This window comes from Amblyomma maculatum, chromosome 10 (assembly GCF_055883805.1).
Source record: "Amblyomma maculatum isolate TAMU_Amacu chromosome 10, ASM5588380v1, whole genome shotgun sequence".
Taxonomy (NCBI): Eukaryota; Metazoa; Arthropoda; class Arachnida; order Ixodida; family Ixodidae; genus Amblyomma; species Amblyomma maculatum.
In genome coordinates this window covers 44,620,737-44,643,145 of record NC_139353.1, presented here as the reverse complement: position 1 = coordinate 44,643,145, position 22,409 = coordinate 44,620,737, and the positions used below count along the sequence as shown (strand labels likewise).

General features: G+C 42.4%; 1 protein-coding gene across 6 annotated transcripts in view; it reads left to right on the top strand.

Annotated features, from left to right (window-relative positions):
- Positions 1 to 22,409, top strand: part of GCS2alpha (glucosidase 2 subunit alpha) — a 35,677-nt gene that overhangs the window by 5,144 nt on the left and 8,124 nt on the right. For 2 of the 6 annotated variants that reach the window (XM_084582634.1, XM_084582633.1), the window contains exons 5-17: positions 684 to 723; positions 6,662 to 6,682; positions 10,635 to 10,658; positions 10,743 to 10,940; positions 12,194 to 12,284; positions 12,833 to 12,929; positions 13,423 to 13,527; positions 13,993 to 14,068; positions 15,022 to 15,195; positions 16,883 to 17,047; positions 18,113 to 18,325; positions 19,088 to 19,276; positions 21,591 to 21,687. In XM_084582634.1, coding sequence (XP_084438760.1) covers positions 684 to 723; positions 6,662 to 6,682; positions 10,635 to 10,658; positions 10,743 to 10,940; positions 12,194 to 12,284; positions 12,833 to 12,929; positions 13,423 to 13,527; positions 13,993 to 14,068; positions 15,022 to 15,195; positions 16,883 to 17,047; positions 18,113 to 18,325; positions 19,088 to 19,276; positions 21,591 to 21,687 — 1,490 coding nt within the window. The remainder of the gene's footprint in view (positions 1 to 683; positions 724 to 6,661; positions 6,683 to 10,634; positions 10,659 to 10,742; positions 10,941 to 12,193; positions 12,285 to 12,832; positions 12,930 to 13,422; positions 13,528 to 13,992; positions 14,069 to 15,021; positions 15,196 to 16,882; positions 17,048 to 18,112; positions 18,326 to 19,087; positions 19,277 to 21,590; positions 21,688 to 22,409) is intronic. The other 4 variants (XM_084582638.1, XM_084582637.1, XM_084582635.1 and 1 more) reach the window with 3 other exon arrangements.

Below are 22,409 nucleotides of genomic sequence, written 5' to 3'. Positions count from 1 at the left end.
GTTGTGGTGGGGATAGCAGGGAAGGGGCGAACATCGCAGAGTGCCAGCGGCCTTGAGAGAAGTGCCTGCGGTGGCTTGCTCAGTTTGTCCCATTGCGCTAGCCTGGTCTTCAGCATGTTCGCTTCATCTCGCGGCGATTGCGGGGCTGCCGGCCACTGCCACAAATATACATTGCAAAAAAAGAAAAAAGGAAGAAAAGGAATAAGAAGACAGATAACTCGGTAGTTGGTAGAGGCGAACAACAACAGCGAGTTGCTAGGACAGAAGGTTCGTTTGAACGTTGTGACGGTAGTATGCCGTGGAGTTCGACGTAGAGACGATGTCATATCACTAGAAGTCTTCTACACTAGAGTGAGAATGGTCAACGATGAGATGCAAGGGGAGCTCTTACGTGAAGTGATTCCCCTATGGCATAAATACAGCTGAGACCATAGAGTAAACTACTACGTGCAAAAGCCATGTCTTTACTTTCAAGCCAAACCTAAGCTTAGCCATGCAGGTTGCTCTCGCGTAACTCCAGGTTTAACCACAAGCTAAACCACAGCTAATTTTTTTACCCATGCCTTGTAATTTCTAGGTGTGTGAAAACTAATGACTTGGGTACTTCATTTGGTCTTTCTATGTTTACATAATATGGCATGCACACACTCCGATTGCAGCACATGTGTCTTCCTTTTTTCCAGACAAGAGGCAGGAGGAGCTAATGGCGACAACCAGAATGAGGTGATTTTTACGTGCCTTGCCTGAATTTTCATCACTTCCGCGTTGTGTCCAACGTGCCAGATTGATTCATTGAGACATGGGTCTTAAAACTGATTTTGTTCTTTACTGGCAAAATATGATTAAACTTGTAGAAGGGTCGAGTTAAATCTGCAAAAATTTTCTTTCTAGCGCAATATTTTCCGGGGGTTTCAGAAAATTACTGATATTGTTTGCCCAAAAAGTAGGGGAAAAATGCTCTTGGCCAATTTGTTTTTAGTATTCAGGTAGTTACTATAAAGTGTAAGGAATGCAGTGTTGGAAGCACATTTTTTTTTTTTTTTTAACCTATAAAGCTTTTGTATTTTATACTGAAATTAGTTGTATCATCCATGCCTGTGAGTGCCAAGTTCAGTGGGTTACTAAATCTCTAATATTAGCTCAATTTGAAAACTGCTTCCCACATTGCATTCCTTACACTTATAGCATCTACTTGTATATTAAAAATTAATTTCTTATAAGCATTTTCCCCCTATTGTTTGAGCAGACAATAGCAGTAATTTCCTAATACCTCTGGAACTAATTGTTATAGAAGGAAAATTTTTGCATTTTTGAAAAAAAAATGAGCAATTCTGTGAGGTTTATTTCGGCAGTAAATAACTAGTTTTAAGACCCATGTCCCCCATTAACCACTCGCGTATTGCATGTGCTTGCACCCTTCGTGTTCACCCTTGCACTTCTTGCAAAGCCTCTCGCAAAATGCAAGTTTTGCTCTGTGTTTCTCGCACCACAAGCGCATTGTCCTCCCGCCACAGTTTGTGCATGATGTTGCATTGCCTTTACCTTTTTTTGCCTCTGCATGTCACCGCTCTCATTTTGTGTCCTCTGCTGCCCTTTTTCTTTCTTCCCTTTTTCTTTCTCATTCCTTCCATGAAAAAAAAAAAAAAATAAAACCACTTTTAGGAATCTGAGCCTGTAAGTTCAGCCCTTGCCTTGTCTCGAAAAGTGCTGCACGCAATATTGAGCTTGCCACAACAGGTTAAGACTGTGCTCGGAAGGCTCCGTGCTTACATTCAATATCACGAAGACCCTACGGTAAGCAAAAGTGCGGGGTTTTTTCAGTTGGGTTGCTGTGATTTTTTTCTTCGTTTCTTGTAACGCATGGTTGTGTAATCGCGAGATATGCTTGCAACAATGGATTGCGGATATGGGATAGAGATTGGGGTATGTGATTGTACTTATGCTATACGCACACACTGTGGCATATAGACCTTGTGAAATAAAGGGGCCGTGTGTTGTGGAATTTTATTGTATTTGGGCATAGACTGAAATGTGTCTGTTGTCTGCCAGATGCATGCCCTTTGTGGACAATGTTTGGTAGCAGGTGGTTTTAACATAGTGAAAGAAATTTGTGGACAAGTACACTTTCTGTGAATGTCTGTAGGTGATGCAATGTTATAGTGTGCTGCGACAGATTGGAAAAAAACAAAAATGGAGGGATCTTGTGTTGTCTGTTTCCAGAACAAGTCAAGCAGCTCGCCTGAGCTGTAACTGCTTTGATATTTTAACTATTGAGGAGACTGATTCCCGGTGTGGTTGCAAACTGTCTGATACACCGAGGCAAAATGTTCCCGTGCCAGATTTAATGGTCGAAGTCAGAGTGGCTGTATACTTCAGAAGGGAAAATGTTTGGGCGTGTTGGTTCATCGTCAATACAGCGAAGCGCTCAAAATCACAAGGACGAGGAGGCTATTGTCCTGTTCCCTCCTCGTCCTTGTGATTTTGAGCGCTTCGCTGTATTGGCTGTATACTGTGGGATCTGTTGGGCCTGTTAAATTTCACAGAATCAGAAATATGTAGCCATAAACTAGGGCTCTCCACAGCAGTGAGGCTTCATGTGATTAGGTCTTCAGGTCATTGAATTGTTATATGCTAAATCTAACTACGGAACTTTCCATTCATGGCTATGCTGAATTCTAAATATTCGTGTCATTTGAAATGTCGCGCAGAAAGAGTCCAGCAGACATTTGTTGATTCCAATCCACCTAATTCAATTGTCTGGTGCTTTAATGCTGTTAAAGTGTATTAGCAAGGGTAGCCTTAACCCTTTGATGGTTGAATTGTTTCAGAAAGACGTTTGCCAAATTTGATATTTTTGTATTGCTGATTTTGAACAAACAAAATGAGTACAGACAAGAAAAAGGGGGACAAATTAGAGACCATATTTTCATTGCAACGCCGCCTAAACGTGCAAAAATATTATAGTATTTAAGTGTACTGTAGGAGCTGGAACTGACGGAATGTTCATTGTCTGAAGGCAAGCTATCATCCTCCAAAGACAAGCACCTGGTTTAGACTTGGTGTATAGAGCAAAATCATCATTGTCAGTGTCAAGAGAAGAGACATTGCGTGTGGCTGTAATGCCGTGTTATTTGTTATTTTCACACCTCTCAACAACCTAAGGGGAACTCTGTAGGTCAGGAGAGCAATAAAACCATGCAGGTGTCAGTAACAAACTAAAAGCGCCAGTAAAAAAACAATTTTCAGTAAACTTGGAGAGCAGTTATACCCCGTAAGCATTAGCAGTAAACAAGTTAAAGGAAGCGCGAATAAGGATGGAAATTAGCGTTAGCAGTAAAGAGTTCCAATGAAAATAAAAATGAACTTCCAAGCACCCTTGTGGTGACCACGTTTCTTGAGAAACTGAAACCACGAAAGCATGTTCATGTAAGATCACTCGCTGTGGATCAAAATAGCTTTTTTTTACCCTTGTTAAGGCAGTATTTTCTAGCAACTTTTTTGACATTGCTTGCAACTCCTAGAAGGTGACAGCACGTCCAAGTGAGCATGTGCAGTGGTGAGCAGCCTCACCTAGAGCACGCCGACGGTGCTCTGCAGAGCAAATCAGTGACATCTTTGCGTTTGAGCTATGCGTCCCGTGCGCATGCGCTGTAAATCAGCAGGATGCCTGCTCATCGCTTCCTTGTCCAGCACCCACCTTGAGAGTGTCTTTCGTGCTGTTAGGGCCGCACTGCCTGCACTTCTGAGGCTGTGACGGTCACCAGGGCATTGCAATGACGCTGTATTTCGCGAGTGTAACAAGACGGCCAGGCAAGCAAATGAGAGTGATAGTGGATTAATGCGTGCCCCGCCATACGCTCCACTCACCGCCCCTGTGCTTTCGCATGAAGGAAGTCAAGTTGCTAGGTCTGTACGGACGTCAACTGTTGTGTCCCTTATAACTGATAACCCGGCACAAAAACGCAACAAAAAGCCTGCAACACATGATGCTAGGTCGTAACCTTATATAGACAGGACGAAAACAGACACCAAACAATTAACTACGCCCAATTCTTTTACTCTTATCCTGCTGCTTGTTTGGAACGCAGATCATTCACTGTCACTTGCAGTTGCTTTTGAATCAAGCGATCAGCCGATATCACACTGCACTTTTTTTGCCGTTTTGCGATTCGCGCCAAACGCATTGGTTTTCCGGCCGCTGTTGCATGTCATTAAGCGCCTTCCTGGCAGTGTGAAGCGTAAGCACTGAGTGAAAATGAGGCTGAGAACCTACGAGCAGGCACCACTTTATTTTGGCCGCGCATGCGCACGGGACGCATAACTCAAACCCAGGGCCTAACGTTAGATGGCACTGACTTGCTCCGCGGCACACCGTCGCCGTGCTCTAGACAAGGCTGCTCACCACTGTACCTTGAGTAGAGATTGAGATTTGAAATGACATGTCAGCGTCATATCCGTACAGCATGAACAGCACAGCATGAAAATATGCCACCGTAACTACATGACAAAAACCATCGAAGGGTTAATTTGAAGAAATTTATGCTCCTCGAGGTTGAATCTCAGTGTGTCAGCTGCGGCACCAAAAGTGGATGTGTCGAAAGAGGTCCTCAGTAGTTTACGCTGATTGAGGCAGAGTGTGCTGTCATTACAACGTTCATCTGAAGTTGAACCATACCAATGAAGAGCTTCCAGAAGGAGGCTGCCTTTACGAGTTGAAGAACCGCCACCTCTACCAAATGCGCATTGTTTTTGAAAGGGAGACTGGGCACCGCTGCTGTACGCCCTTTGGCTGACAAAAGTCTAACACCTTTCAATAAGTTATGCCTTCTGGACCTTAACATGTGTTGAGACGAAGGTGCCGAATGTCCTCTTTCCCAGGAGTACGCCACTTCTTGATACGGTCTGCAACAGTGACAATGCACTTTCACAACTGGTGTCCTGTGTGCCCCAGTTAAGAAATGAGGCCAGTTGTTGACTGCACCACTGTCGCGCTGCATTGGTGGCCTCTTCACCAGTTGTGATGCATGTGCAGGGTCGTCAACTTCCAGCTATAACACAGTCGCTGCTTTCTAAGCGTCATTCCATATGGACTGGCCACGCAATGAAGCCGAGTGCGGGCCATGCAAAGCATCAAATCTGGGTCGCTCCGTGCTTGTAGCGACATGCGTCTGCATGGACACATTGTTGCTTCGAAAGCAGCGACTGTTGTTACAGCTGCAAGTGGATAACCCTGTACCCTTCTAATGTTCCTTCACCACAGGATGGATCCAAAAACGTAGGCTATAAGGCACTCTGCATTCTTAATGTTGTCAACAGTTGCTCCAATTCTTCTTTGACTTGCGTGCAGCATCTGGCGAGAGCTGTGTTGAGAAGTTGTGCGCTCGTGGAAAGGAGAACATTCCAAACACTTACATAATGTTACCTTTTGATTCCATTGCCTGATACAAAAGTTACAGCTCTCAAGGGGGGGAAACACTAGTTTTATCATGTGCTAGGGAGTGTTTGCCTGACGTTTAGTGGAAGTGAAAGGACTTTTTTGTTGTGTTGAAAGTTGTGGAAAAGAAAAGACAAAATGCTTAGATTGTATATTTTGTGTGGATGCATTCCATGTGGTTTTTGCATCGCACCCTGCTCTGCCTCAGTGCGAAGGGAGAAATGTAATGCAAATGCACCTTCCTTTGTCATTTAGTTTGTTGTTACCTACGTCTTGTCGGTACTAAAGATTGAAATGATCTCCAGTTCAAGTGTAAACTATAACCGTGAGCTGCACTAAGCTGATGAGAGACCAACTGTTACACTTGATAACCAGCTCTTGGTTGCAGAGTAATGCTATATGTCTGTATTGAGAAAATTGGACTTCGCGGGCAGTTCCTCGTAAAGGCTACTTTTGATTTTTTGCAATGTGCTTTAAAAGTTACATTGCAATAGCATTTTTAAATTGTGCTGATTTCCTGATTTCAAGAGACTTTGTTGGAAGCCTCTCTGAACTTTCGAACTCGGAATCTCTATTAGCGGCGGCATTACGGATGTTCACTTTTGGCAGATTTAAGTTGAAATGTTTTAACATAAACTTTAAATTTTGGTATTATTTAAATTGTAATCAAGTGGAATTTATGATCTAAATTTGGAATCCAAATAAATGAAATTTAATAAGTTTCAGCTGACATTTATTTAACATAATTTTTTTTTTTTAACTGAATACTTTTTGGAGGGCAATCCCTTTCCTTTTTGAAACATAACTTGACGAAAAGAACTAGCACATCTCTCACTATTTGTGAGTAAAACAAGGATAAAATTGAGCCTGCAAACAAAATAAAAAATTTTAACCTTGCTTACAGAATGTTGAGAGTTGTCATTTGCAACCTATGATGGCTCTTGTCAGGAATTTTAACCGAGCTGTAGTTTAGTTGTTCAGTTTTTTTATTTGCTTAAAATAAAATGCTGGTTTATTTTTAATGATTCCTGCAGCGAGGGTGCATGCAGTGTGACCTGGCATTAGTTGCAGTGCTTGAAACTTCACTCGGGATTAGACTCACTTAAAATCGAAAGTGCCTGTGAGCAAATTGTGTGCAAATTTTGTGAGTAGCATGCGTGATGCCTTATGTGATGGAATTTTCAGTGAATATGCTCAGTTTATATGTTGTCTCCTCCTATTTTTCAGGATGAAGAAGATTATGTGGATGTTAGTATTTCTTACTCTTTTCTTTTAGTCATTATTTGTGCAACCATTCCGTTTCTTTGAGCGACATTTCAGTGACACTTGGTGCATTGTACACAAGGGCAAAGGAGTGCCACCTGCTATATATGCAGGTATTCTTCGTGTGGAGCTGATTGTTGTTCTGAATCTACACATCTTGGATATCAAGGCATTTGTGACAGTAATTTTGAATGTGATATTAAGGCCCAAATGTATGTATGTGTTTTGGTAGATGCAAGTTAAAAGTACTGCTAAAATTCGCAAGTTGTTCCCTGGGTATTCAGCTGTGTTCAAAAATTCCTCGGGTCACAGAGTTTGTGCCATCCTTGAAACTCCTAAGAGTGAGGACAGAAATTTTCCTCACTTTCAAGGGGTTCTGAGTCACAGGGATTCTAAAAGTATCGCTTCCAGGTGTTCCATCAGAGCTGCACATAACATGTACTATGTGGATGTTTGTCCTTGTGTACAAGCACACGTATGGAGTTTGTACTTTTATTCCTTGTAATGTTTGTATGTACGTACTTGGTTAAGCAGGACTATACTGAATGCTTTTGCCATCTTTTTAACATGGGTCTGGCCTTTAGGCAAGAAAATACAGGAAAGGAAAACTGCCTCCTAATATTGTACAACCTTGCTGCAGGCATTCAATTCAATTCAATTTAGTTTACTTGTCAGAAAGTTCTGACCTGTTCTCTGAGCTGTAAGTTGTCAGTATACAGCTTGACAAGGCCCTGGCAGCCATTACAAGGCAAAAAATACAGTAGACACAGTTCAAATATTCACATGCACAAAAATCAGGTTTGTCATTTAGCACCTGTAACAAAAGCAGGACAACCACTGAAGATCATTGCAAACATTGTTCACAATTTTCAACTTTTCAAGTACATGGGCATGGACATAACAATGATAACTTGCAACTGCTTTATACATTGTGTTAAAGGATAATAAATATGGTATCATTTCAAGAACTGAGGAGGCAAAAAACAGTTAACTATAAGAGCAGTGATACTTACATCAGCCAGAATTTTTCGACTGCTTCTGCAGAAATAATTGACGTAATGCTTTCTTAGTTTCCTATGGGTCACATTGCAGTGAGAAGTGAAGTTTCCAAGTAGTTTGTTTTCCTATCACGTCCATACCATACCAGCCTGATGGTGACTTGTATTGTGGTTCGCGAGTGTGCACCACCCTCTTTGACTTTGTGCGGTGCTGTCTATTTGGTAGTGGGCATATCAGTCTAGTTTTCCTCTTCTGTATCTTCTTGCTTTGTGGTGCATCTCTGGGTTCTACCTACCAGATTGTGGTCTGAAGATGTAGTCCACCAGCTAAAATAAAGTGCCTTTAAGTCACCAGCAAAAATGTTCTATACTGCTTATGTGGTTCCATAGCTGGAGTTGCTGAAATGGGCCCCTTGCGCACATTGTTAAGTTCTCCACAGTGCAAAGCTAGTGCATCCCATTCCTGTTGTATATGTACAGGGGGGGTCGAAAGTTCTCAGGCCACAGGGTCTCCTTCTGGCCAGCATATTCTGGCACTTACGATCTCATTAACGATATCAGTTATATCTGAGGTTGGAATAATGCTTCTTCTATTCTCCACAGATATTTTGAGACTTGGGGCCGTCATAGCTGCCTGATTATACTGCTCAGTAGTAGAGCCTGTGGCCTGGGAAAGTTTGACTGCCCCTGTATTTTTTGTGAATGTTTGTCTTGCTCCACTAGTGACTGAAGTCTGTGAAATTTTCAAGACAATCTGTGAGCATACCTTGAAAATGCGCTATTGCACTTCTATATATGTTTACATTTATATTGTAACCTGTAATGCATGGTATGTGGTTTAAAGGACTATAGACACCAAATTTTGGTGGCATTTTTCTTCTTGTCAACGATGCATAAGTTATTCCTGTATATCAACCCGCACACAGTTTTCACCTACGACTGCTAAATAATTTATAACTGAATTTTCTTTTCTCACCAGTTTCAGTTTCGATAGCCGGGAAATGGCTGTGACGCCACAATCATGTCGATATGCGGCATGAAAAAAGCGATATGATCACTCATTCTTCACTTGTAGTGATTCCTGTTCTTGAGGGAGACTGGCTTTATCATTGTAGTGAATTCAAATGACACGGAAATGATTATATCGCTGTATTTTCATCCCTCACGTGACCTAGACTGGACTGTGGCGTCACAGCCATCACTTGGCTGTTGAAACCGAAATTGATCATAAATTATTCAGCAGTCTTAGGTGAATGTGACGTGGTGATCTGTGTACAGCAATGTCCTAGGCATTGTTACAAATGATAAAACACGAACCCAAAAATTAGGTGTCTATAGTTCTTTTAAGCTTAAGTCACTAAGCAGTCTACGTTCAGCAGTTTTCAGAATGCATGCATTTATCTGCAATTACAAAATACGAAATTCGGGCCCAGTGTGTTTGCTGCTATCTACTATACGGTTGCAGTCAGCTGCCCTGAAAGGCAAATTGCATATTTGAACCATGTATTGACTTGCCATTGACTTGTCATTGGCTTGTCATGGGCGGCACGAACTTGCAGAGTTTTGCACCGCTCCTGCTTGTGGTGTGTGGCATGGCAAACCTGCCCCTAAACCGTGTGAAGATTTAGTTTGTGTGTGTATGTGTGTGCACGTTGACAAAAAGCACAGCACTCGGTGCACACTTGATAATAGGTGAGTGGTTTTTACTGTAGTGGTGAGAACCTATCGTTAACCTAGCTTAACCAGAGCCCACAGTCAGCAGCTGCACCTTGGGTAGAGTTGTTGCATAGCTGGCTGGTGCTGTTTGCAGCCATAACTGACATTTTATGCATTTGCTTTTGGAAGCAGTAAATGATGGTAAAAAAGTGTTTGCTGAAAACAGTTCACTTTGCTTTTCTTTTTAGGATTCAGCTGAATATGATGAATACGTTAGTAATTTGGAACTTTCTTTTCCTGCTTATTTATTAGTTGAGCGCAATAGGCGACATTTAAATATTTGTTGGTTTGTTTGCTTTTGGTTACCCTTTTGCTACTTGCAGTACACTTTACCAAGGAATTGTTTGTTTTTTCTGTGCACTTGGGGTAAATGAAATTGTAGACTGGCTTTCTTTGAAAGCATTGTACTCTTTATGGCTGCGATGTGCAGCTACTTCCTCAGTTGTTTTTGTAATTGTTCTGTGAGAAGTGAACTGAAATTGATACAGCCATAGGTTAATTTCTTCAGCTAACCACGAGCAGCATATTTACCTCAGTATAAGTTTATCCTGTGTGAAATTAAATTCCATTGATTATTAAATTGGTTTTAGATATCTTTTTTTTTTCAAACTCTTACGTTTGCTGTAGCTTATAGTCAGCATTGTTTGGGTACTTCACCGTTTTGTATTATTGTGTTTTTTATACTTCCTGTGAACTTCTACAATGCTCTCAGTGAAAACTAGTTTTAATATATATATTTGCAAAATTTTTCTCCTCTTTGTTCTGATTTGCATTGCATACATCATCCAGGAAAAATCTTTTTCTATTTTTGCTATGATTGCTACATTGAAGTGTACAGTGGGAACGACAGATTTTAGATAAATAATGCTGACCATTAAATTAGAGCAAAATTTTGACTTCTGAATATTTTTGCGTGAACTGCGTAGTTTTTGCCTGCATTAAAGACTGATATATTACTTTGCTCCTGGTTCAGTTACAGATACTCCCAAATTAATGAGGTCATGAAAGTTTTATTCAGAAAATTTGATGCTTCACTATCTTCAGAACATGAACACTAATTGCTTTGGTTAATTCGTATGGGGGCATGGATGTTGGCTGGGCTAAAAACGGATATTAATGCTTGCAATATCTTTTATCTTTGCACCGTCTACACTTGAAAATGATGGTGACTTGGCAGCTCTTGTGCACTGCTTCATACCAAATTTTATGCATGTCACTTCTAGGACGATGAAGACTATCACTCGGCCGTAAGTTTTAATTTCTCCAGACTTCATGCTTAATACTATGGCGAACGCGCTTTTAACACGGCAGGAGTCAATCTTTATTAGCAGGTTCCTAATATTAAAGGTCTTGACATTGATCCACTGGATGAGAAGCTTGACCAGGCACAGGAGGCAGGAGTCGATAATAAACAAGAGCAACCCGACGAGCATGCCGATGAGAACGCCGAGAATCATGGGGATGATCAGGGTGACAAGGGCACCACGGAACAGTCTGTGGATGCCTCTGACAATAAACCAGACGAAGAGGTGAGGCAGTCATTGTGTGCACCCTGAACTCTAGCTGAATGTGTGTGTGTGCAGTGTTTTGCATTAAAGATAAAAATTTTTCATGCGACTGGAATCGGACCGCACATATCGAGCATATACTATGATGGGTTTGATTTTTGTTGTTGTTGCCGTGACAAATTTTGGCATCCACTCATTGAAAGAACAGACGCTGCATCCCTGTGACATAATGACATGTGTAATGTGTAATGACATTCCTGTGACATGGCCACAAACAAGATGTCCCCTCTGCTTCTGCTGACACTGTGTCCATTAAACGGGATGCCAAAACAACCTGCACAGCTTCAACTGCAAGGAGCCCCATTGATTGCTTGCAGCCCTCAAGCAGAGTACCATGTTCCAGAGCAGAGCCATGCTTAACAGAGGCAGCCTATTTTCATCCATGAAGATTTGTTGCCGAGCGTAGGTGATGCCTGAAAGCAGAATGCCTCCAATACCAAAGCTTCTTGAAAATCTGTCGTACTGGACTGCCTTCCCACTTGCCCATGTCTTGCACGAAAAGCTTCATCTCTGCAGTACTCAATTTTGCATGCCAACTCTAAAAATGCGTATTGCTTATGCTTTCCTCAATGTTATGGCAAATGGCTTTTCATTCACTTTCTCGACAAACCCCTCCTTCTCTGCTGGCCTGCTTACAATGTGTACCCAATTGTCTCATCTCTCACAGCTACAATGTATGATGTCAACATGATTTCAGTGCAGTCGTGGCCAAAAGTATTATGGTATGCAGGTCCACGAAAAAGCTTATTTGTGCAATGCATCACTCCCCACACGGCTAGTATTCTCTCCAACGAGCAGAACCTTACATCCCCTCATGTTTTCTTTCTTTTCTTTGAGCAGATTATTTTGCCTTGTCGAGCAGCAGTAAAAACATTTTTTCGAACCTGTGCCGTGTAAACATTATATTCATGGCTGCAGAGTCCCGGAAATATTACAGAGCACGCTTCAGGGTTCGAACTCGTTGGGCCTTACCTGAAAACGATTAATGGAGCACTCTTGTCGTATCTTAGGAAGTGTTACTGGTAGGGTCGTGTGCCATCACATCGAGCATGTGAGAAAACCTTAATGCCGAAGCATTCTCAGATACACTTTGGCTGCGCCTGTACAGGTTCAAGCATGGCGTCACACCATTAATTCCATCAGCCAGTTTCTTTCCCCCTTGAATCGTTGTTTTTGCTGCCAACTGTATTCTGGCTGGGTATTTGTGGTGGCAGGCTGAGAAAGAAGATAAGCCCAAGGAAGATGCCGACATGGAAGGTGCCTGGGAGGAGACATTCAAGGGACACAGAGACAGCAAAAAGCACGGTATGAACAAAATTTTTTTTTTTTTTCCCCCATGCTTGGTGATCTCTTGTAATAATCTGAAAAGGGCTGAACATGACATGATTAGCAGCAGAATAACAGCTTTGCTGTTGCCGGGGCCCGTCATGTGCTCGTCGCCGCCACTGTCGTGGTCTTTCCCACTGTTCCATTTGACAGGTTTCGTCCTTTGCATGCGCATATTCTACTGCTCGTCGCCGCCACTGTCGTGGTCTTTCCCACTGTGCCATTTGACAGGTTTCGTCCTTTGCATGCGCATATTCTACTGACACCACTAGCTCCTTTGAGTGTAGCGTATAAGCAACCGAAAGATTGATGGTCTGCATTCTGACCTGAATAGCTGAGCAGATTCGTTTCATCAGTGTTGTCGAGGGCTTGCAAACCATGCTTTCCCCCAACAACAGCTTCACGTCGCAGGTTTCAGGGAGACTGTTTGACGTCTTTGTGTAAGGGCTGCATGTCATGCCTTTTTTTTTGTTGTTTAGTTAGTTTTCGTTGAGTTGTAACTGCAACCTATATATGCGTTGTCACAGGTCCCATGTCTGTGGGTATGGACTTCACGTTTGAGGGCTTCGATCATGTCTATGGGCTCCCGGAACATGCTGACTCCTTTGCCCTTCGTTCCACGGTGTAAGTCCCGCATCATTTTTGGGCTCTGTAGAGGCTTCTCGCTTTATTCTCCAGGTTGATTGTGTGCAACAGGTATAATTTATCGTGCTGTTTATCTGAAAGCAGCATGGTAAAAGTTGCTTAACGGTGACAGACTATATTCTAAAGGATGGCAAGTGTAGCAAGGGATGGTGGAAAGTCAGGTTTTGAGATTAAATTGAGAAGCTCGTGGGGATAAGGAGCCGCTGTTTGCACAAGAACGGTTAATCAGTAGGATGTGGGAGCAGCCTTTCTTCAACCTGCTTTGGCAGTGAAAAACTTTTGCCTAATAAAAATTGAGAAATACTTTATGCACATGTTAACATACCGCATAACACAAGCCCAGGAAACTGTCGCATCGTTTCTAAGGAATCATGGGAAATTTGCAAACACTGGAGTATTCCCTGAAATATTTTACCAGCCCCTGTACATAATTGGAGCGGATGGCTCATAAATATTGTTGTTACTATCGCAGGGGATCATCAGATCCAGTTCGGATGTACAACCTGGACGTGTTCGAGTATGAGGTTGACAATGTCATGGCACTGTATGGCAGTGTTCCTCTTATGTTGGCCCACAGGTTTGTGCACTATCTACTTATGTCTAGTTGCATATGGGACTGAAACAGTGTTCGCCTGATCAGCAAGAGTCTATCAGCACTTGCAAGGAGCGAGGCCTCGAAGGCAGCAAGTTGTGCAGCATTTTTGTGTTTGTGATGGGCAGGATATGGGAAAATACGAGGTCATGTGCAGCAGGCTTGAAGAGTAATGTGTTTCGTAATGGTACAGTCATTAGAACATTTTTTGCTAGGTGACGGCATGCTTATTACTTTTTTTGCTATGCTTAATTTTTCTTATGTACTGGTGCTTCTAACCTCTTGGAACACAACTTTAGGAAACCTAGTAGCTTTGTGACACAGGGCTTTTATTAATGATTCTAATCAGTAATTCTTTATTTTTTTCCCTCTTTGAGAACTGTAGTGACAATATGCATGAAGTTGCGCTTTTAGTTGAAACACAAGTATAATTGAATTTGATATTTGTAGTGAATCAAGGACAGTGGGATTGCTGTGGCTGAATGCTGCAGAGACTTGGGTGGACATCGAGCCGAGCTCCAAGCAGGTCAGTGGAGCTTCCAAGAATTTTTTTTTTTCCTTATAAAGACAGCATCCCAAGTTGCATGCCAGTGTCCTGGCATGTAAAATTGATTTATATAATGGGATAATTTACGAGTCTTTAACACTGTTTATTACCAGTACTACAGTAAGCATGTTCGCCTTCATGTTACATGCTACGTCGTGGAACATTTATGATTCAATTGAAAATGCAATAAGTTACGTGCTGCAAGTTTTTGAAAGCTTTTCAATGAAGACGAAACGTAAGGCGCCTGTGTGCTAGGCGACATCGGTGCACATTAAAGAACCTCAGGTGGTCGAGATTTCCAGAGCCCTCCGCAATGGCATCCGCAATGGCCTGAGTTGCTTTGGGACGTTAAACCCTACAAACCATAAACCAGTCCCCTCACCAGACCACAGTTTAAATTTTATTGTAAGCCATAACTAAAGATTAATGTTCTTATAGCTATGTATATGGCCAAAACCATGGTGAACTGTGAAGCACAGTGATGTGCTCTGAGATTAGGTATTGTTATCTCTTGCAGGAAAATGGCCTTGGAATGGTAAACCCATCCAGATGGATGTTTTCTTTCTATTTCTGACATATAGGCGGCACATTTGCACTTTGTACTCACTGCAGATGATTGTGCTGGTCGATCACAAACTACCCACATACTACTTGTGAACGCACATGGATGCACTGCCTCTGGTCAAGTTAACTGGTTAACAGTTCTGTTAACTTTGGTTGCACTAATTTTTTTCTATGAGACCTATTGCTTTTCTTACTTATATCGGCGGAAGTTTATGAATTGCTTAATATGTGTTGGACATACAGATATACTCATTGCTTATGTGTGATTGAATATAGGAAATAGTTACTGATGGTCTCGCTCAGCTCCAAGTGCTGCTCCTTGTAAACCATCAACTGAATATATTGCCCTGTATTGTCTTCTGCTTCAGGGCGTGCTGTCGTCGGTCGTGGACTTTGTGAAGCGCAGTCCGCCCCCCAACCACCGGGAGACCCACTGGTTTTCGGAGAATGGTCTCATAGACACCTTCTTTCTAATGGGACCTGAGCCCAAGGACGTGATGCGCCAGTATCGGTCTCTCACTGGTACCACACCACTGCCGCCGGTGAGAAAGATGGTGGCTCAATATTTTTTTGTGCACTTGTGGGCCGGCGCAAGGATTGTAAATTAGTGTGCCATTCTGCTGGATCTTACAGAGTATATATACTTGTAGAGTGTGCCAATTTTGGATATTGTGTGTGGTATTGAAGGTTGGATACACTAGGGTTTTTTGTCTCTGGCATAAATAGAGCCAAGCTTTCTAGGCTTCTTTTTGGGCTACTGGAGGCTTGTAGTGCACTCTCACTGTCAGGCTGAATGGTGACTAATAGATACTTGCATATTCAGTGTATACTGGTTTGATTTTCGTTTGAGCTTGCCCTAAATTACAGAACTCCTCTGGTTAATTTGGTCTGTGTTTAGTAGTGTACCACCGACTGCAAGATCATTGGAGTGCTCTATTAGGAACTGTAGCTGCTTAGCCATGGGGTCATTTACAGTTGAACGACTTTTTGGACTCAGCAGGGCCCAGGAAATGGTCCGGATAATTGAGCAGTCTGAAAAATCAGGGAACATGAAAAAAAAAAAAAATTTTAATGTGCTTTAAGCATACTGAACTTCACTGCTTCTCATGTTTTGTTTGTAAGCTGATGATAAAGTTATAGCATAGCACAATCCATTGCCATGACCTGCCTCCACGCACCGCCTATGCACACTGTCTGGAAGCGTAAAACTCCTCTGAGACGATCTGCTGTACAGGGCAGTACAAATGCAGTGGCCCCCCGTGAAAATGTCTGCATCGCTTTGTCTCATGAGACAATGCGACACAGCTGCAAGTCATGCCACAAATGCACGCCCCGTGTAAAGCAGTGCTATTCTGGTTCTATGCGTAGCAACAGCTGTGAAGATCATCAAGTGGAAATCGCAGGAAGAAAGTGAGCAGAATGAGCGCCTCCGAATGCATTCTCAGATTACACGGGGTAATCTGAGTTCGATATAACCGATATTCGAGATATCCGGGTTCAATATATTCGGTTACGACTATGCAGACTCACTGATATTGCAAATTACACAGTGCACCCATAAATGTCGATCATTATGCTTTGCGTTCAGAGAAATAAATCTTTTTCGCGAGAGTCGCCTTCCATATATGTTTGAGAACACCTGTATGGGGCACCTAGGTAGTCTCATACTTAGCAGAGGTAATTATTGTACCTTCTGCAATGACTCGATTAGGTGTCGAAAATAACAAGGGCTACGCTAATAGGATTGATTACTTCACATTGGTTATTACATATCTAGTAATTTTTTTATTATTATTATTCAACCCCGCCGGGGCGGCGCAGTGGTTGTGGCACTTGACTGCTACGGTCAAGGATGTGGGATCGAATCCCGGCCTCGGCGGCCACTTTTCGATGGTGGCGAAAAGCAAGGCGCCCGTGTGCTGTGCAATGTCATTGCACATTAAAGAACCCCAGGTGGTCAAAATACCCGGAGTCCTCCACTACGGCATCTTTCATAGCCTGAGTCACTTTGGGACGGTAAATCCCACAAATCAAACTAGTTTTTATTAAGTGCGACGCTCAGATATTCCTCTAGGGCTGCTAGCTTTAGTTCGCCTCGTCACTTGTTTTTGCTGTTTAGTGCATAGAGCGTGTGCATCCATACTTGCAAATTTGCGTCGATTTTCATCGTTTGTGTATCTTATCCTTCTTTTTCTCTGTCACTAATCTTGCTTATCATCTTGCGTACAGCTCTTCTCGGTGGCATATCACCAGAGCCGCTGGAATTACAATGATCAAGATGATGTACGTAGCGTGGACGCCGGTTTTGATGAACACAACCTCCCGTACGACGCACTGTGGTTGGACATTGAGCACACGGATGGCAAGAAGTACTTCACCTGGGATCCGTTTAAGGTGAGGCTGACCGTTGAGTGTGATGAGTTGAGGGGGGACAGGGCTCTTGATGTGCCAAAAATTGCGAAGAAAAAGCAACTTGCGACTTTTTGAAAATGACATTTTGGAAATCTACAGCCCATCTCCTACATACAAACTAATTTATTCACTTCCTGGGCCACTAAATCAGCTTTATAAGGTACAAACAAGCTGAGTAAGTTCCATCTTTTATTTTTTTTCTCTCGTTTTCTCGGAAAACAAATTTTTGATGGTTTGCTAGTTTACAAGGATAGCTTTGCATTTAGAGCAGCTAAAGAAATAATTTTTATGGCAACATACTGCTAAGTGATTAAACAAACTATGCAATGTTGGGAACAGATTACTCATTTTGTTCTTGGTAGATTTTTTTTTTTGCACTCTATATTAAACGGCTCATAAATTACTTCTCTCTGCATCAACATTCAACAAGTTGCAAAATGACTAATACTGTAGTGTAGTGCCTTAATCAAATAAGTATTTCTCACATTGTATGCCTTATCTGTAGACTATGTAGGCACACATCAATAATAGTTTTGTAAAACAGTGTTCCAAGAGCCCTGTTCCCGCTTATCCGGGATCAGAGATGTTGCTCTTGATTAATAGTAAGCATTGCCTTATTGATGGTCCCCAATGTTGTTTCTAAAGCGCCACGTATGTAAGGCTAGAATACGGTGTGCTGTTTCTCCAGTTAAATCTGCTGGAGTATGCTACATCAAAGTTGCATATGAGGATAGCCTGGCCTTTGAACGGTGTGTAACTGGAAAAAAAAAAGGTTTCAAAGGCTGCAGAGGCTTGCAGCTATGCACACTGATAAAAAGAAAAAAATATATATATTTATCGGGGCAGTGCTCCTGCCCATGCCAGCGTGCAGTTTCAACACATTAGAATGTCGTTCAGGATTTTTCTTTGTATACCTGTAATCCTTGTTCTCGCAGTGAATTTTGGGGAAACTAAATTCTGCAACATGGTAGAATGCATTTCTGGGAGCTTAGCCCACAAAAATTAGCCCCTTTGTTCTGCTCACATGCCCTTTCTCGTCTGTTCCAGTTCTCCCAGCCAGAGCAGATGATCCGAAACCTGACGGCCAAGGGCCGCCGCATGATCACCATCATTGACCCCCACATCAAGCGTGAGTCTGGCTACCACATCCACTCAGAGGCCACCGAGCACGGCTACTACGTGAAGAACAAGGATGGTGGTGACTTTGAGGGCTGGTGCTGGCCGGGCTCTTCCTCCTACCTGGACTTCCTCAACCCAGAGGTAGGCAGCCATTCTCCTGCAGTTTCAGAAGTCCAGGCTTTGAACCAAAAGCTTCACTATTCTAGGTAGAGGCACGCTTCCCATGCTTAATAATTTGACCTTCAAGTGACCTTCACAGATACTGTGCCTTTCCTTTCTTTAAATCAATTTACAATTGAAGCGAGAGCTTCACTTGGCTAGGTAAAGTTGGTCTTCACATAGCACTAAATTTGACCTTCAAGTGACCTTGACCTAATTAAGTGTGGGCACCCATGATTCTCTGGTTTCCACCCAAAAGTATACTGCACCTTCCTTTCCCCAAAACCTAAAGCCCTGCTGTGGTGGTGCAGTGCTAAGATGCCAGCTCCATCAGATTTCATGAGTCCTTCCTGTACAAAACACTACTGTATGGAATCCTGTCTAAAATTTATACTGGATATTTCAGTAGAGTATATGCTTCTTTACAATTCTAGTTTAATTTTATCTACAAATAACATGTGAATTCTGAAACAAACATGATGAACAATGCTATTCTTAATTTTCAGTTTTTTTTTCTCACTTATACTCGGTATTCAAGGGCATTTTTTTTTCATTATTCGATTTGTATTAGAAAATTTCAATATTCATACACCCCAATCTATAAGTGGTGCGATGTTTATATAGCTGGCGTTAATATTAAGAAAACAGTTTCTTGAGGAGCATGTTCCCTTAGATGGCAAAAAAAAACGGCAGAAAGTAGAGGCCATTCAAAAGGAAGCGCCAAAAGGTCACTTGCGTCAACAGGTGCGCCAGTGGTGGGCCAGCAAGTTTGCCCTGGACCAATACAAGGGCTCGACGGAGCACCTCTACACCTGGAACGACATGAACGAGCCGTCGGTGTTCAATGGCCCTGAGGTCACCATGCACAAGGACTGCGTGCACACGGGCGGATGGGAGCACCGTGACATCCACAACATGTACGGCATGTTCCTGGTGAGTTTCACTGCACTATGTACCACAGCAGACGGTGCAGTTTTCTTTTTCTTTTTTTAAAGCAAAATCTGTCCGCGACATTTTACGATATGTTTGTGGGGTTCTGTGTAATCTTTAAGAAAAAAAAAATCATCCTCCACCAGGAATCAGACTCCTGCCCCTTCGATCACCAGCTGAGTGCGTTGACAGACTACGCCGTGCCGTGCACATGAGAAACATAACTTAGCTCTCCTTGTCTAGCGTTTGAGATGCGACAACAATGCCTTCACCCCGGCCTCCAGGAGGGAGCGTGGTGCGTGCTATGGCAATGGCGCAGTGACCGCGCCATTGCCGTTGATTGAAGCTAAGCACCTCAAATCTGGCATGGAAGAAGCCGCTGACCTGCACTGTGTGATCGGCAGGGTTCTGTCAAATAAACACTATCGTAGAACTGGCCCCAAAGGCTTTCGCCTTATTGTTCTTACGGGGTTTTAAGTGCCTTAAGAAGTTTATTTATTTATTTATTTATTTTTTTTATGGCAATAGCTGGTAAGGGCATGTTTTTCATTTCAATGGTGTCACCAGTATGCGCCATTCATTGCTTTGTGGAATGGTGGCTCACTCTGTGTCCACCAGTTCAAGCTAGTGGTTGTCTGGGTTGCTATTCTGCACACAAATGCTACCACTGGGTAATGTGACTAGTCTCTGGAAATTTTTCAAATCTTGTTCAAGTACTCTAGTGTAACGTTAGAGGGTTTCTCATAGTCTCTGGAGAAGCTCTAAGACTCTAGCCTTGATGGGCCACCGTTGCCGGCACGACAAGCAGTGCAGTCACCGCCGTGACTTTCTATTTCCGAGTCATGCTGTTCACAGAGCAGGCATGTTCATTTTCTTTCTTAGTATGACAACTAGGATCAGAATTGAATGTGTCAGAGCCACAATTAGTTATCCGATGTTACTTGCAGTTGTAGATGCATTCGAAACGAAATGCAAGGTTAAAACAATTGCTGTCGGAACTTTTTTTTTTTTTTCTGGTGCTTTTAGCATTTCATATCTCTTTTTATTTGTGAACAGTCACGTTGTAAGCAGCCTGGTTAGTTGATGTGAATGCTGTCCAACTTTTATTTATGAATGTTTAGTTGCATGTGCAGTAAAAGAAAGCCTGTCAAATTGTAAGTTTCATTTTGGTCGAATTTTTCAATTTAATTGGTCCAAATGAGAGATTATTGGCACTTTAAAATAGTTGTTAATACAGTTAAATTCTCGTTACTATGAACACCACATTAACAATTATTTGAGAATCCCCAACAGAATTCCCCCCCCCCCCCTCCCCTATCATTTCAATGTAAAAATATTTCAGAATTACGAATTTCAATATAGTGTATATGTCAGAATAACGCACATATATATATATATATATATATATATTTTTTTTTTTCTATAATCTAGGAACATCAGTACAAATCCGGCTAAAATTAACAGTGCTGCAGCTCATAATGCATGAAACAGAAACCGCTGTTTCTATGTGTATGGTTCATAAGCAGTAGCTATCATCGTCAGCATACCTAGTGCCAGCTCCTAGCACCATCACGAATCTGTGGTTCAATATGCAGTAGCCAGCAGTCCTAGCCGCCTGCCTTTTTTCTTTGTGTTGTGTGGTGTTCACCGGTCGGTCATTCGTGCCATTTGCACATTCAGGAAGATGTGTTTTTGTCACGGATTATCTTATTGCGAAGTTTGTGTGAGATCTGACGATTGCAGCTAGCGAAGGTGCCAAGAAGATAAGAGAGCAGCTTTCGCTGCAAGATATTAATGCAGGGAAAAAGCAAATCGGTCTCTGCAGATCGACTGCCGCGATCATTTTGAAAGACTGGGACAAGATTTTCAAACTTCTGGGAACACTGAAGATGAGGTCATATTGAACTCTGATCTTTTTTTCTCCGTGGAAGAAGTCCGTACTTTCATCGCTCAGTGTTGTGCAAAGTGGAAGGTGTACCTGTGTGCTTTAGTGGTGTAATGTAGTGCGTGGTCAAGTCTGCTGCACGCAGGAGAAGAAAATAATTTATTTCTTCAAATAAATCAGCTTTGAAGTTAGTTTAACATTTTCATTTGAGATTTTGCTTTTTACACACATGCCTACTGCCAAGCTACATCATTTTCGTACCTAGGTTTGACCACTGGCTTATAACCACAGAATTTTCAGTGCAGCAATATTTCAAAATAGCGAATGATTTCGTGCGGTACCACGTGATTCGTTACATCAAGATTTGACTGGAGTACATTAATGAATGGTTGCAATCTGAAAGTAGAAACTTCTGTCCTTGCTTGTTTCCAGCCAATGTCCACCTATATGGGCCACCTGCTGCGCTCTGGCCACAAGCTGAGGCCTTTCATCCTATCGCGGTCCTTCTTCGTTGGATCACAGCGCTACGGTGAGTTATCTGTAGGTTTTAGAGCTGGGCTGTGCCTACTGCTGTGGAATGCAAGTTGTGGAACACAAGGAACCGCCTCCTCCCATAGGGTGTGACTTTTCTGCAGTCTCTGGTGGAGCGTTGCTTGTAGTCATTTCACTGTGTCTCCTTAGCTGTTGTATTTGCTTGTTGAGCAAATGTTGCATGATGTGTAAGTCGTGTGTAAGTAAAATGGTAATTTGATGGTGATTAACTTGAAATTCCGGATTATTCATACAATTTTTGCAGTCCTCCAACTTCTGGTGTATATTTCGCTGCATTTAATTCAAGCCAACAGCTTGCTGTGGTTTGGCTTATTTGCAAATCTGAATATTTATGGAGGAATCAGCTTGTCACATGGAGAGTGGTGACAGCCGATCTTCTGCTTGTGGCACTTTGACATAGTACCACCAGGCAAAGTGACTCTTGCTAGTTCACTGTTGCCTCAAGGGGGAAGGGGAGAGATGGAGGTCTTGGTTTTCTCAGTTCATCTTCCTTGCTCAGAAAAATTGTTAGTAGTTTTTTTGGGGTAATTCATCAGCCTCTAACCTTGCTCCCCTTTGCGTTCCCATTTCACCTGGTGAGATGGAAGCAAACATTTCCTCCAACATCAAATGGCTACACAGAAAAGAAGAAAATGGCTACACAGTATGGAAGAACACTGAGCAAGGGTTGAGGGGGAGCCTCAGTTCACACGCCGAGCC